The sequence below is a fragment of the Sorex araneus genome, chromosome 4, assembly GCF_027595985.1.
Source record: "Sorex araneus isolate mSorAra2 chromosome 4, mSorAra2.pri, whole genome shotgun sequence".
Classification (NCBI taxonomy): domain Eukaryota; kingdom Metazoa; phylum Chordata; class Mammalia; order Eulipotyphla; family Soricidae; genus Sorex; species Sorex araneus.
In genome coordinates this window covers 115,530,114-115,543,381 of record NC_073305.1, presented here as the reverse complement: position 1 = coordinate 115,543,381, position 13,268 = coordinate 115,530,114, and the positions used below count along the sequence as shown (strand labels likewise).

Genomic DNA, 13,268 nt, shown 5'->3' with positions numbered 1-13,268 from the left:
GCTGGGTGCAAGGCAAAAGCCCTACTAGTGTACTTATCTTTCTGGCCCCCGATGTCTTCTTTAGAGGCTGACTTCAGTCATTAAGTATTTGAAAAAACTCTTCTTCATACATTCTCCTCAGATCTCTTTATACATTCACGACAATTTACCCTTTTTATAATTAATATGCCTATATTAAAACAGGCTTTAGGATAGATTTAACCATATCGTTGCATATTTCAGGGGGTGGGGACTGTAATTTGTCCATTTTATGTACCTCTCTGATGTTTTGTTTACTCTAAGTGTAGTGAATGAGGTTTGGTTAGTCTGTGCAAATGGAAAGTGGTGAGAAAATTTCATGGTGTTTGTTTCCCATAGCATTGAAGCAGCAGTTGCTACTTTTGCTCAAGCCAGACCACCAGGAATTTATAAGGGTGATTATTTGAAAGAACTCTTTCGTCGCTATGGTGATATAGAGGAAGCACCACCCCCACCTCTATTGCCAGATTGGTGTTTTGAGGATGACGAGGATGAAGATGAGGATGAAGATGGAAAAAAAGAGTCAGAACCTGGGTCAAGTGCCTCCTTTGGCAAGAGAAGAAAAGAGCGGTTAAAACTGGTAATGTTAAAAAATATTATCATCGTCATTACCTTTTTCTTTAGATATGTTGTTTAGACTTACAAAAAATGGAATGCTACCTTCAGCTATAATTATATAACTATAAGTATCTTGTTTTATTCCTGAAAGAATTTGTAGTCCATGAGTCTGTTTTTGCTTTTTCTAGGAGAAAAGCTGCAGTTATGTAAAGTCTTCTTGTTTCTGGGGCTGGAGCGATAGTATAGTGGGTAGGGAGCTTGTCTTGCTTGAGGCCGACTTGGGTTCAATCCCCAGCATTCAGTATGCTTGTGTGAGCACTGCCAGGAGTTATGTCTGAGTGCAGAGCCAGCCCTGAGCATCGCTGGGTGTGGCCCCAAAAGAATACATAATACTCGTCTTGTTTCTGTTTCTTAGGCACACCAAAGAAACTCATAGATGTTAAATTGAAAATTTATGATTTTCAAAAAACGTATTGTGAGATTACAGCTAAACAGCAATTTCCCCTTGCTAGCATTTTACCAGGATGTCATGTAGTTGAAGTAACTTCCCATCTAAGTCTGTTTCTTCCAATGAGTGTGCTTTTAATGTTTTTTGTCAAGTTGGAACTGAGAAGACTTGGAGCTGGAATGAATACAGTGGGTAGGGTGCTTGCCTTGCATGCAGCCAACTGCTTTCCATCCTGAGCACTCCATATGTTCCTCTATGCACTGACAGGGATAATTCTTGAGAGCAGCATCAGGAGTGACCCCTGAGCAGCATCCCCGGGCCTGTTGCTATCACATTTAATTTCTTATAGATGTAAAACCTTCGAAGATATATTTATTATTATTTCTACTGTTACTGTTGTTACTCTTTGGTACAATTAATTGTCCACATATTTGTCCCATTTGTACTTTTTTTTTTTTTTAATGGTTGGGTAAATTTCATGTACCTGATTGAACTTTCTTTTAAGACAGATTCTTTATAAAATTAAAAGAAATTTTTAATTGAATCACCATGAGATGCAGTTACAAAGTTGTTCATGATTGAGTTTCAGGCATATAATGTTCCAACACCCATCCCTTCACCAGTGCACTTTCCCCTCCATTAGTGTCCCCAGTTTCCCTTCCGTGCCACCCCTCCCTCTGCCTGCCTCTATGGCATACACTTTTCTTTCTCTCTCTCCCTTAAGATGAATTATATTTATTATATATGTAAAATGGTAGAAGTGGTTCTAAAGCATTTCACAGACTGTTAGAGGAGATGGTGTAATTGGAAAGGAATGGTAGTCTCTGATCCTTTGATCTATAAAATTAAAGTAGAAAACATATTAGATAATTAGGAAAGGAGTCCAGAATCAGGGACAAAATGTTGGACTAGTGTCTGCTGGATCACTGAGGGCCCCTGGATTTGTGAAGGATGAAAGTGGGCTAAATGTGAACATGATTTTTTTCTTTTGGGAAGGAAGGTTCTCAGGCTGTGCTCAGGAGACCCTGAGGTCCTCCTAGAAGTTCTCTGCCAACTGGGCCACTGGTTGAATGCCAGGGCCCGAAGATACCGGGATACCTGGGCCACTCCAGTGGTGCCAGGGCCCCCCTGGGCTTCAGGGGATGTGTGGTTCCTGGAACTGAACCAGATAGAACACAGGCCAGGTACTTTCTCCTGGCCCCCATAGGTTTCTTAACAATAACAAAAACAGATTTTTAAATTATTGCTTATTTATGTTAATTCTTTTGGGCCACATCTGGCTGTTGCTTAGGATTTACTCCTGGCTCTGTGTTCAGGGGTCATTCAAGGTATTGCTCAGGGGACCCAGTGTGGTGTCAGATACTGAACCTGGGTTGGCTGTGTGCAAGGCAAGTGCCTTATCCATTATTCTCTCTCTCTCTGTCTCTGTCTCTCTCTGTCTGTCTCTCTCTATCTCTGTCTCTGTCTCTGTCTCTGTCTCTGTCTCTCTCTCTCTCTCTCTCTCTCTCCCCCCCGTCTCTGTCTCTGTCTCTCTCCTCTCACCTCTCTCTCCCCACACACCCAGCACTGCTTCAGAGCTTCATCCTGTCTCTCCATGTGTGCTTAGGGATCACTCCTGTCACTCCTGGTGATGCTTGGGGGAACAAAAAGGAGTGCTGGGGATTGAACCCAGGTTGGCCACATGCACGGCAAGCGCTCTACCTGCTATACCGGTGTTCTGCCCCCATACTGTCTCTCTGGCTTTTTTGTCTATATGTCAGTTTTATTTTTTCTACATCCGACGGCTTGGAGTCTGTTCCTATCTCTGTGCTCAAGAGTGATCCCTGGCGGTGCTCAGGAACTGTACATGATGGCAGGGATTTGAACCAGGGTCGTGGCAGTTGCAGCCACAGGAAAGACAAGTGCCTCACCTCCTGTTCTGTCTCTGACAGATCACTATCACTGTTATCCCATTGCTCATCGATTTGCTTGAGCAGGCACCAGTAATGTCTCCATTGTGAGACTTGTTACTGTTTTTGGCATATCGAATACGCCATGGGTAGCTTGCCAGACTCTGGTGTGTGGGCGAGATACTCTTGGTAGCTTGCCGGGCTCTCCAAGAGGGGCAGAGGAATCGAACCTGGGTTGGCCACGTGAAAGGCAGATGCCCTACCCACTGTGCTATATCTCCGACAGATAATTTAAAAAATTGTTCTTTGCTTTTGTATTCTGATTACGGGATGGGAGGTGTTCCCACACACTGTTGCTCACACACCTTTGAGTTACAGTGCTTGTTGGGGGTTGCACACAGCTGTTGTGTTTGTACACTCTGAGCTTGCCAGGCTCGCCAAGGAGTCTTGCTCTTGGATGGGGTGCTTCCAAGCCCATTCTGCCTGAGGTGTTGCACACTGAAGTAGCAGTGCTTGCATACGTTTTAGTTGTTGCGCTCCCACACGTGGTTGTGTGGTGGCAGTGACTCCAATGGCAAGGCTGCCAGGATTCCATTCAGCGCTTGGGACGGGGTTGGGAAAGAATGCTCCACCTCAAGCCACTGGGCAACTGCGCTGCCACTGGTCTTTTTCCCTTTGTAAGTGGCTTGAGTTTTACCCTGTCTTTGCCAGAAGTTTGATCACTGCAGCTTGTAAACCAGACTTTTCATTGCCTAATGTTACATTTTACAGCTAGAGTTGTTTCATAGATTTATTTTTCTTGAGACTTATGCCAGTACTCTTTTTAATGTTGTTGTTGTTTGTTTGTTTTGTTTTTGGGCCATACCTGATGATGCTCAGGGCTTACTTCCGGCTCTGCACTCAGGAATCACTCCTGGCAGTCCTCCAGGGACCATATGGGGTCCTGGGGATAGAACCCAGGTCAGCTATGTGCAAGGCAAATACCCTGTCCACGATACTATTGTTTCTCTTCATTATGCCAGCTATTTTATGGACTGGACAAAAATTGTAGCATGAATGTAGGCTTTTTTTCCTCTTTTTTTTTCAGTCTTCACATTTCCCTGGAGGGTACTTTATTTGATACATAAATTCTCCATCTGTTTCACTTCTCTGTAATAGTTAAAAAATATGCTTGCTGGAAAATGCAATAAGACACTCTACAGAATTCTCAGTTAACATCATTTAGATGAAAAATTCACTGATAAGTACTACTTATTACTTTTTATTTGTTTTGTACCACAGCTGGTGGTGTTCGGGGTCACTCCTGGAACTGCTGAAAGAACCAGGTGGGACCAGGGATTGAACCCAGACCTCCCACTTTCTTAGATTTTATATTGCTGTATCTCATGGCTGTAACCTAGATGCTTTCTTTAATGTTACACTCTTATTCTAGTTTACAAAAATACGGTATATATTGTGAGTATTTTCCCTCTTACAATCTAGATCCCATCAGCAGTACAACTCTCGTGCTCCCTGCAGTGCCCTCTCAAAAGAGAAGCATTGATAAATGGTACATTGTAGACCTGAATTCAAATTCTGTTATTCTATTTTTTTAATGAATAAATTGCTCTTTTTTTTTTTTTTTGCTTTTTGGGTCACACTCGGCGATGCTCAGGTGTTATTCCTGGCGCTGCACTCAGGAATTACTCTTGGCGGTGCTCAGGGGGCCATATGGGATGCTAGGAATCGAACCCAGTTTGGCTGCGTGCAAGGCAAATACCCTACCCGCTGTGCTATTGCTCCAGCCCCTGAATAAATTACATTTAATTTCTGTCTTATTTACTATTTTTGAAATTACTATAGTACACTGTACTTTGCAGAGTTGTTATAAGGATTAGAGAAAATGTTTGTAAGGTGCCAAATACTATCTAGGTCTGAGTTAATGGCAAGGAAGTCTTTATTACTATTGTAATTACTGAGTATTGCTTGTTGAATGCTTAACTACACGATACAGACACGGAGCAATGTATGTGTATTGAAAATTATTTGCCTCATTAAAGGAAACTAGTACTCATTGCAGAGTTCACAGTGTTTCTTGGAGACTTCCATTTGTTTCATGTGTTTGCTCAGATTTGTGAAATGAGAGGAATGCATCTTTTGTTCTGGTTTTTGTAAGTAGATTTGGATTCTAATGACGATTTTCTTTTTCTTTTAAGGGTGCTATTTTCTTGGAAGGTGTTACCGTTAAAGGTGTTACTCAAGTAACGACACAACCAAAGTTAGGAGAGGTACAGCAGAAGTGTCATCAGTTCTGTGGCTGGGAAGGGTAATAAACATTTTAAAGTTTTAAATAAACTTTATTCTTACTCTGCAGCATTTACTAATGCAAAGGTTGACATAGTTTCATTGTTTCTTGAAGTATGTATGTTTACAGAGACTTCTTAAAAATAATGTCAGAGTAGAGTTTATTAGATTTTTTCGAGATAGGTAATGCAATAACTAGGCAGTTGAGTCAAAGTCAGATGACTAATATCTTCCTAAAGGAGTAGTAAATACTATCTGGTAATTTTTGCTTTTGTCTTTGATTTGACTATTGCTGATTAATGTTTGGGTTGGTTTATTTTATGAAGGAGAAGAGGTGAAACTTGAATGTGTTTTATTTTCCAGTTCTGTAATCAGAAACTTGGGAGAATTAGCTTTAAATATATTCTTCACTCTTTAATCAATCACATGAAAGTGCTAGATGTTTCATGGTAGAGTCAGCTGAGAGTTCTTTGCATCTTAGGTCTTGCTCTATGCTTGTTTCTGCCAATCAGTACTAGCCATAGCAGAGAATTTGGATACAGCTTTTTTTTTATATATACAGAATTTTGTTACATTACAACATAATGAAATAGAATCACTAATTGTTAAAAAAAAAGTTCAATGTAACTTTTTTTTTTTTTTTTTTTTTGCTTTTTGGGTCATACCTGGCGATGCTCAGGGGTTACTCCTGGTTCTGCACTCAGGAATTACTTCTGGCAGTGCTCGGGGGACCATATGGGATGCTGGGGATTGAACCCGGGTTGGTTGCGTGCAAGGCAAACACCCTCCCCGCTGTGCTATTGCTCCAGCCCCTCAGTGTAACTTCTTAAATAACTTTTTGTCTGCTGTCTATCGCACAGTCAAAGCTGGAAATAGTTTTTTTGATTTTTGTCTTTTGGGCCACACCTGAACACGCTCAGGGCTTACTCCTGACCCTATGCTTAGGGATACCTGCTGGTAGTGGCTGGAGGACTTTGTACAGTACTGGGGACCAAAGTCTGGTTGGCTGCAGTCAGGGCAAGGGCCTTAGGCACTGTACTCTCTCTAGCTCCTTGAAATACTTTTTACCAAGAGACAAAAATGATGAAATAATACTGATTTCAGTGTTATGCTAAACTGCCAGTGTAATTTTGACCTACATTTCTCCAGTTTTGTCAGTTCTCGACTTCTTTTAAGTAGGAATTTGCCAACCCTGCAGAATAGTGCCAAGTTGGCAGTATTCTGATGGAGAAGTCTGGAATCTAGAATAATATAAGATAATTAAGCCAAGATTTAAATTTTCTGATTAAGACTTGTCATGTACCGATTTGGTCATGTGTAATATATATATATATATATATTTTTTTTTTTTTTCCTTCTGTTTTTGTTTTTTGGGCCATACCTGGTGGTGGTCTGGAGCTATTCCCGTTTCTGTGTTCAGGGACAATTCCTGGCAGTGTTTGGGGCACCTCTGTCCTAGGGTATGAACCTTCTGCACTGTGCAGCACACACTCAACTTGTTGAGCTATTTATCTGACCCTACATGCATATTCATATTTAATAGTTACAGCAGTGATATTAGAACCTCTGAATCATTTTTTAAAATATCAAGAAAAGGAGGAATTGAACCCAGGTTGGCCACATGCAAGGCAAAAGCCCTACCTGCTGTGCTATGGCCCCATTTTTCAAAGTGCTATCTAAATTAAGTAAGTTGACAGTTGTTTAGATCACCATGTTCTTACTGGTTTTCTAACTACGTGTTCTCAATTAATGAAAAATGGGGTGCTGGAGTCTCCAACTATAATTTTATATTCCCTTTTTCACCTTTCAGATTTATCAATGTTTGCCTCATGTAATTTAAAGTAGTTTTAATTTCTATTGAGAATGGTAATATCTCAGAGATTTGACTTCTCTATCATTACATTATATTCCTATTTATTCCTTCTTATAAATAATCTTCTACAGTGCATTTTGTTTGAAATTAATATAAATACCTCATGTTTGTTTTGTTAGCATACGCCAAGTATTTTTCCTATTCTTTTACTTTTAGCCTTTTAAATATTCTCATATTTAAAAAGGGAGTTCTTTTCAAAAGTATGCTCATATACAGCATTTTTTAAAAATTCAGTCTGATAAATATTCAGTAGGAAGCTTGCCACTGGGACAGGGGTTGGGGTGGGGGAATAAGTTAGGGAAGGAAACAGTCGGACAACTGCAGAGCAGAAAAGTGTCTGCTGTAAAGGCAGGCTAGAGGCAGGAGGGAAACTGGGGACATTCATAGAAAGTAGAGAAAATTGGCAAAGTGATTGGTGTTGGAACATTGTACGTCTGAAATTCAATCACAAAATGTCTTTGTGACTGTAATTCATAGTGATTTAGTAAAAAATAATAAACAAAATTAAAAATAAAAAAAAATAAAATATCAAGAAAATGATAACCTTTTGATATTCTGTGAAAACTGGTATGATTTTAATTGGAAAATAAAATCAGTAAAAATAAAAAAAATTAAAAGGGCATTGTGATAATGGTGTGACTCATAGAAGACTGGTTTTAGACATGTATTGCTTTGTATGGAAAATAGCCATGTAGCAATAAAGTGTTCTTCTTTAAGGTCTGGATTCCCTGGAGCACAGCCTGTTTCCATGGACAAGCAAAATATTAAACTTTTGGAGCAGAATCCATATAAAGTAAGCTGGAAAGCAGATGGTACTCGGTAAGTTAAGCTGCTAAAAACAGTTATACAAATAAGCCTAATGCTTGAAGAATATTGCTTGATTATTTTATCTGTGTTCTTGGGAGTGTGAATTTCTGACAAAAATGACAAAATTAGCACACTTCAATTATTTTATATATGTACATATATATATATATATTTCCCTCCCCCCCTCACTAGTATTCTTAGCTATATAGATTAGTGATCTCAAACGAAAGTTTTGATTTTGGTATTTTATTAGTTTTCCATAAATTCATGCCAGATTTAAGTTTAAAGGTATATTCTCTTGATAATATTGTGCTTCTTGGTATGTCTGTAGACTGCCAGGTTGTCTTTAATGCTTGTTTGACACTTATAAAATTAACAGTTATGTTGTCAGTTCATAATTTAAAGAGTTACCAGTCCTCAATGATTTCATTTGTTTCTAACTTTTGACTTTTGGGCTCCACCTGGTAGTGCTCATGGGCTCTTCCTGGCTCTGCACTTAGGGGATTTGGTGCTGGGGATTGAACGAGTTTTAGCTGTATGCACAGCAAGCGCCTTACCCGCTATACTGTCTCTCCGACCTTCTCGCTGTCCATTCTTTATTTTAATTCTTTTAAATGGGTTTTTCTCTTAATTTTTGCATATGTTCTGGTAGTTTCATACATAGCTAAGATTGTTGTATTCTTACAACCAAGCTTATTTTTATATTAGTTGTGTTATTTATTTTGTTCCCTTTTTGTGGGGATTGTGGGGGAGCTGCCCACACCTTTATTTGGGGATTACTCTCAGCATGGTGCTTGAGGGTTGCTCCATTGGTGTTTGGGATACCATGCTGTGCCCAGGGGGCCACGTGGAAATTGAACTTGGGTCTCCAGCATGCAAATCAAGTCCTTTAGTCCTTCCGGCACCTCCCTGGTACATTAGTGTGTGTGTGTGTGTGTGTATACACTAATAATATGTAGATATATATATATATATAGCGTAATATACATATTATGCTTCCTCTATGACATTTAGTTTATTTTCTTTTGTGGTTCATTTTTTGGCTTGGTTGTATTTTTTTTTTTTCTTTTTGGGTCACACCTGGCGATGCACAGGTGTTACTCCTGGCTCTGCACTCAGGAATCACTCCTGGCAGTGCTCAGGGAACCATATGGAATGCTGGGAATTGAACCCGGGTTGGCCGCGTGCAAGGCAAACGCCCTACCCGCTGTGCTATTGCTCCAGCCCCTGGTTTTTTTTTTTTTTTAAGCACCTAAACTTTTTTTTTTTTTTTTTCTTTTTGGGTCACACCTGGCGATGCACAGGGGTTACTCCTGGCTCTGCTCTCAGGAATCACCCCTGGCGGTGCTCAGGGGACCATATGGGATGCTGGGAATTGAACCTGGGTCAGCCGCATGCAAGGCAAACGCCCTGCCCGCTGTACTATTGCTCCAGCCCTGGTCGTATGTTTTCAGTCTGCGTATAGTTGAAAGTCATTTTAGTATTTCAATATAGATGTTTTATTTACTTTCATAATAATAATTCAGTATTTTCCACCTTGTGTTATTGAGCTATAACCCACATCTAATTTTCTGTAAGTCTAAGGTGTACATGTATGGATTTGATGGGCTTAAGCACTGTAAAATGAAGCCATAGCCAACACATCACTTCACATAAACCATTTCTTTTTTGGGGTGAGCACTTTTATGATCTACTCTGTTGCCAGCTTTCAACTATGTAATATAGCATAAACTCTAATCACTGTGTTGTGCCTTAGAGCCCTAGAACTAACTGGAAGATTGTACACTTCTAATCAATTATCTTCAACTTCTGCCACCTGCCTTTTACTCTTTATTGTGAGTTTGGTTATTTAGCCACACCCAGTGATGCTTAGGGACTGCTCTTCGCTCAGTGCTCACAAGTTGCTCCAGTAGTACTTGGGGAACTATAAGGTATTTGGACTTTCCATGTGCAAAATAATGTATGTGAGCCTTCTGGGTTATTCCTCCGGCCTGCAGCTTGGCTTTTTTAGATTGTGCAGTATGTTTCTGACCTATTTCATGTGGCATAATTGTCCTCAAGATCCGTCTGTGTTGTCACAAATAAGGATATGTTACATCCCACATCTGGATTCATCTCTTCACTAACACAGATTGTTGTCTTGTTTTGACTCTTGTGAAAATGTTGCAATAAACACAGACAGGCAGATTTTGGGATCCTGTTGGGGGGAAGGGCAGGCGCTTGCAAGTGATGCCCAGAAGCCAGGGCTCCTCCTGGCGATTTGGCAAACTAGGCCTTGATTCACAGTGAGGGCCTGAGTATGAAGTATTCCTCTGTGTCTGTGGTGCTGAGGATGACTGGGCCTGTGTGGCGGTGCTTGGGGCTTACCAGGACCTCGCTCCACAGTGGTTGGGCCCTCCTGGGCTACGTCTGGTATGCTGTAGGGGTCAGGTGGTGCCAGGCTCAAGCCGGATTATGTAGGCTGTACTATTTCTATAGTGGCAATCTCTAGTGAATTTTATTTGACTGATTGATTGTAATGCCAGGGATTGAACCCAGGGCCTCACATAGGTAAAACAAGTGCTCTTGCTGAGCCACATCATTGGCCCTCTAACCCTCTAGTGGATTAAAAACATTCTTGAATAGAGCATATTTCCTGAATGTAAAGTGAAGTAATATAAATAGAAATTATGTAGTTAGAAAACAGTGAGTAACTAGCATGCTTCATAGGTGAAAGACTTTTTTTTTTTTGCTGTTTGGGTCACACCTGGCAATGCACAAGGGTTACTCCTGGCTTTGCACCACTCAGGAATTACTTCTGGCGATTCTCAGAGGACCATATGGGATGCTGGAATTGAACCCGGGTTGGCCGAGTGCAAGGCAAACGCCCTACCTGCTGTGCTATTGCTCGAGCCCCTGAAAGACTTAAGTTTTTTGGGCCATACCTGGTGGTGGTCTGGAGCTATTCCTGTAAGCCTCTGGAGTCTTTGAAGTAGATTAAATCACTGTTCAGCAGGATTCGTTGTATTTCAGTAAAATGATGATTAAAAGAGATAAGTAGCTTACTATTCTCCATGGCATTTTTTTCATATTTGTAGAAATTATTTTTTTTATCTTTAGAAATTATTTATTTTATTTTTGGTACTCCTGGCTGTGTGGTGAGGGATCACTTTTGGTGGGCCTGGGGAACCAGATGGGATGCCTGGAAGTCCTTCCTTCCTTCCTTCCTTCCTTCCTTCCTTCCTTCCTTCCTTCCTTCCTTCCTTCCTTCCTTCCTTCCTTCCTTCCTTCCTTCCTTCCTTCCTACCTACCCTCCCTCCCTCCCTCCCTCCCTCCCTCCCTCCCTCCCTCCCTCCCTCCCTACCCCCCTTTTCTTTTCTAATTATTTGATTTCTGTCTCTCATATTATATGCTTCACACTAGCAGGGGACGACAATTCTGTATACTCCAGGGCACCACTGGGTGTGGCCCCTGCAAACAAAACAACAGAACAGAATAAAAAAACAAAACCATTTATTAGGTAGGCCTAGGAAGATAGCTCAAAGGCCTAGTGTATATACCTTGCATGTGGGCTGCATGAGGGTTTGACACCTAGCACTGTATGGGCCCCTGAACACCACCTGGATGGGCCCCCCTCCCCCCCTCAAGCAGCATGCTAGGAGTGGGAGTGGGGGAGGAGTTGTTCCCACCCCCAAGTGCAGCCCTAAACAAATCAGATAGATTACAAGATAACTTCAAATGGTAGCCGACAGTTAATATTCGTTATTCTTTTCCTTGTGGGGATATATTTGGCCCTTGTGTAATAGTGCTGTTTGTGTTTTGAGCCACCCTCCATCTTATTTCTGGAGGTTTGTGTTGGGATACTCTAATTTTTGTGTCAATTTGTTTTTAAAGCTTCTAGATATAACATCAAGTAAAAGTATACGAAAGCACAGTTTCTTTCAAAATTATGTATGTATAATCTTTGTAGTGTTGAGTATTTAATACGTAAAGTGAAAAACCATGTTGGGTATTTAAAAGGGATTTTCAGTGGCCCCTTCACCTCCCGCCTTCCTAAGGAAATCACAGCTTCCAAGAATAGGGCTTTTCATATTATGAGGACTTTAAGCAGGTGGTGCAGACTTTGGTGGTGCAGGAAGGAGAAAAAAGAAAAAAAAAGAGAGTTATGTACTTGGAACAGTGGGACGCTTGGGCAGTCTCTTCATTCTCAGCAATGGAAAACTAATTATCAAATGCTTCCTTGTCAGTAGGGCTGTTTTTTTTGGGGGGGAAACTCCAACAACAATTGTGAATTTTGTGTTGAAATATGGAATGTAATCAAGGTAAAGAGAAAATGGAGTGAAGTTTATCAGTTACGCAGGGGGGGCGGGGGTGTGTGTGGGGTGGGAGGTATACTGGGGTTTTTGGTGGTGGAATATGGGCACTGGTTAAGGGATAGGTGCTTGAGCATTGTATAACTGAGACATAAGCCTGAGAACTTTGTAACTTTCCACATGGTGATTCAATAAAATAAATAATTAAAAAAAAAGAATAGGGCTTTTACTGATTGCTTCTTATGAGAAACTGACCAGTTTACTAGGCTTAAAGTATACTTTCTCCCCGAGACTTACATTATTTATTTTTAGTCAGTCTAAAAAATTGAATTATTAGTTATGTGTAGTACGTGTTTCATTAAATTGGGCAGATATATACATTCATGAAAACATTGTTCTGATCAAGATACAGAATATTTCTGTTATCTTTCAAGTCTTCTGTTCTTCATCCCTTTTGCTGCTTTCATTTCTACTCTTATCAGTTTGCTTTTTGTTATTATATTTATTCTGCATATTCTAGCACTTTGCATGCATGAAATCAAAGTGTTTACTCAGGTGCATGACTTTGGTTTAGCCTAATGATTTTTAGATTAATCTGTTACTGTTTATGTTAATTAGTAGTAATTTGTTCTTTTTTATTGCTGAACAGTATTAGAACTAGTTTATGGATATACTGTATTTTATTTATCCATTCACTTACTGAGATGGAACTTTCAGCATTTGATCATTTAAAAATAATGGTAGTATGAATATTGGACAGTAACTCATGGCGTGCAAGTTCATCTTTCCATTTTTTTCTTTTATGGTTTATACGTTTTGTGTTCTAAAGAATGTTTGCTTTACCTGAGATTTGCAAGATTTCTCTTGCATTTTCTTTTGGATGTTTTAGCACAGCAGGTAAGGCATTTGCCTTGCATGCTGGCTGACCCGGGTTTGATTCCTCTGCCCCTCTTGGAGAGCCTGGCACGCTATCGAGAGTATCTTGCTTGCACGGCAGAGCCTGGCAAGCTACCCGTGGCGTATTCAATATGCCAAAAACAGTAAGAAGTCTCACAATGGAGATGTTACTGATGCCTGCTCGAGCAAATCGATGAGCAAGG

General features: G+C 40.4%; 1 protein-coding gene across 2 annotated transcripts in view; it reads left to right on the top strand.

Moving 5' to 3' along the window:
• The window catches only part of RNGTT (RNA guanylyltransferase and 5'-phosphatase), a 244,803-nt gene that overhangs the window by 31,282 nt on the left and 200,253 nt on the right, over positions 1-13,268 (top strand). For both annotated transcript variants that reach the window (XM_004605660.2, XM_004605659.3), the window contains exons 6-8: positions 358-598; positions 5,109-5,218; positions 7,787-7,888. In XM_004605660.2, the coding sequence (XP_004605717.1) occupies positions 358-598; positions 5,109-5,218; positions 7,787-7,888 (453 nt within the window). The remainder of the gene's footprint in view (positions 1-357; positions 599-5,108; positions 5,219-7,786; positions 7,889-13,268) is intronic.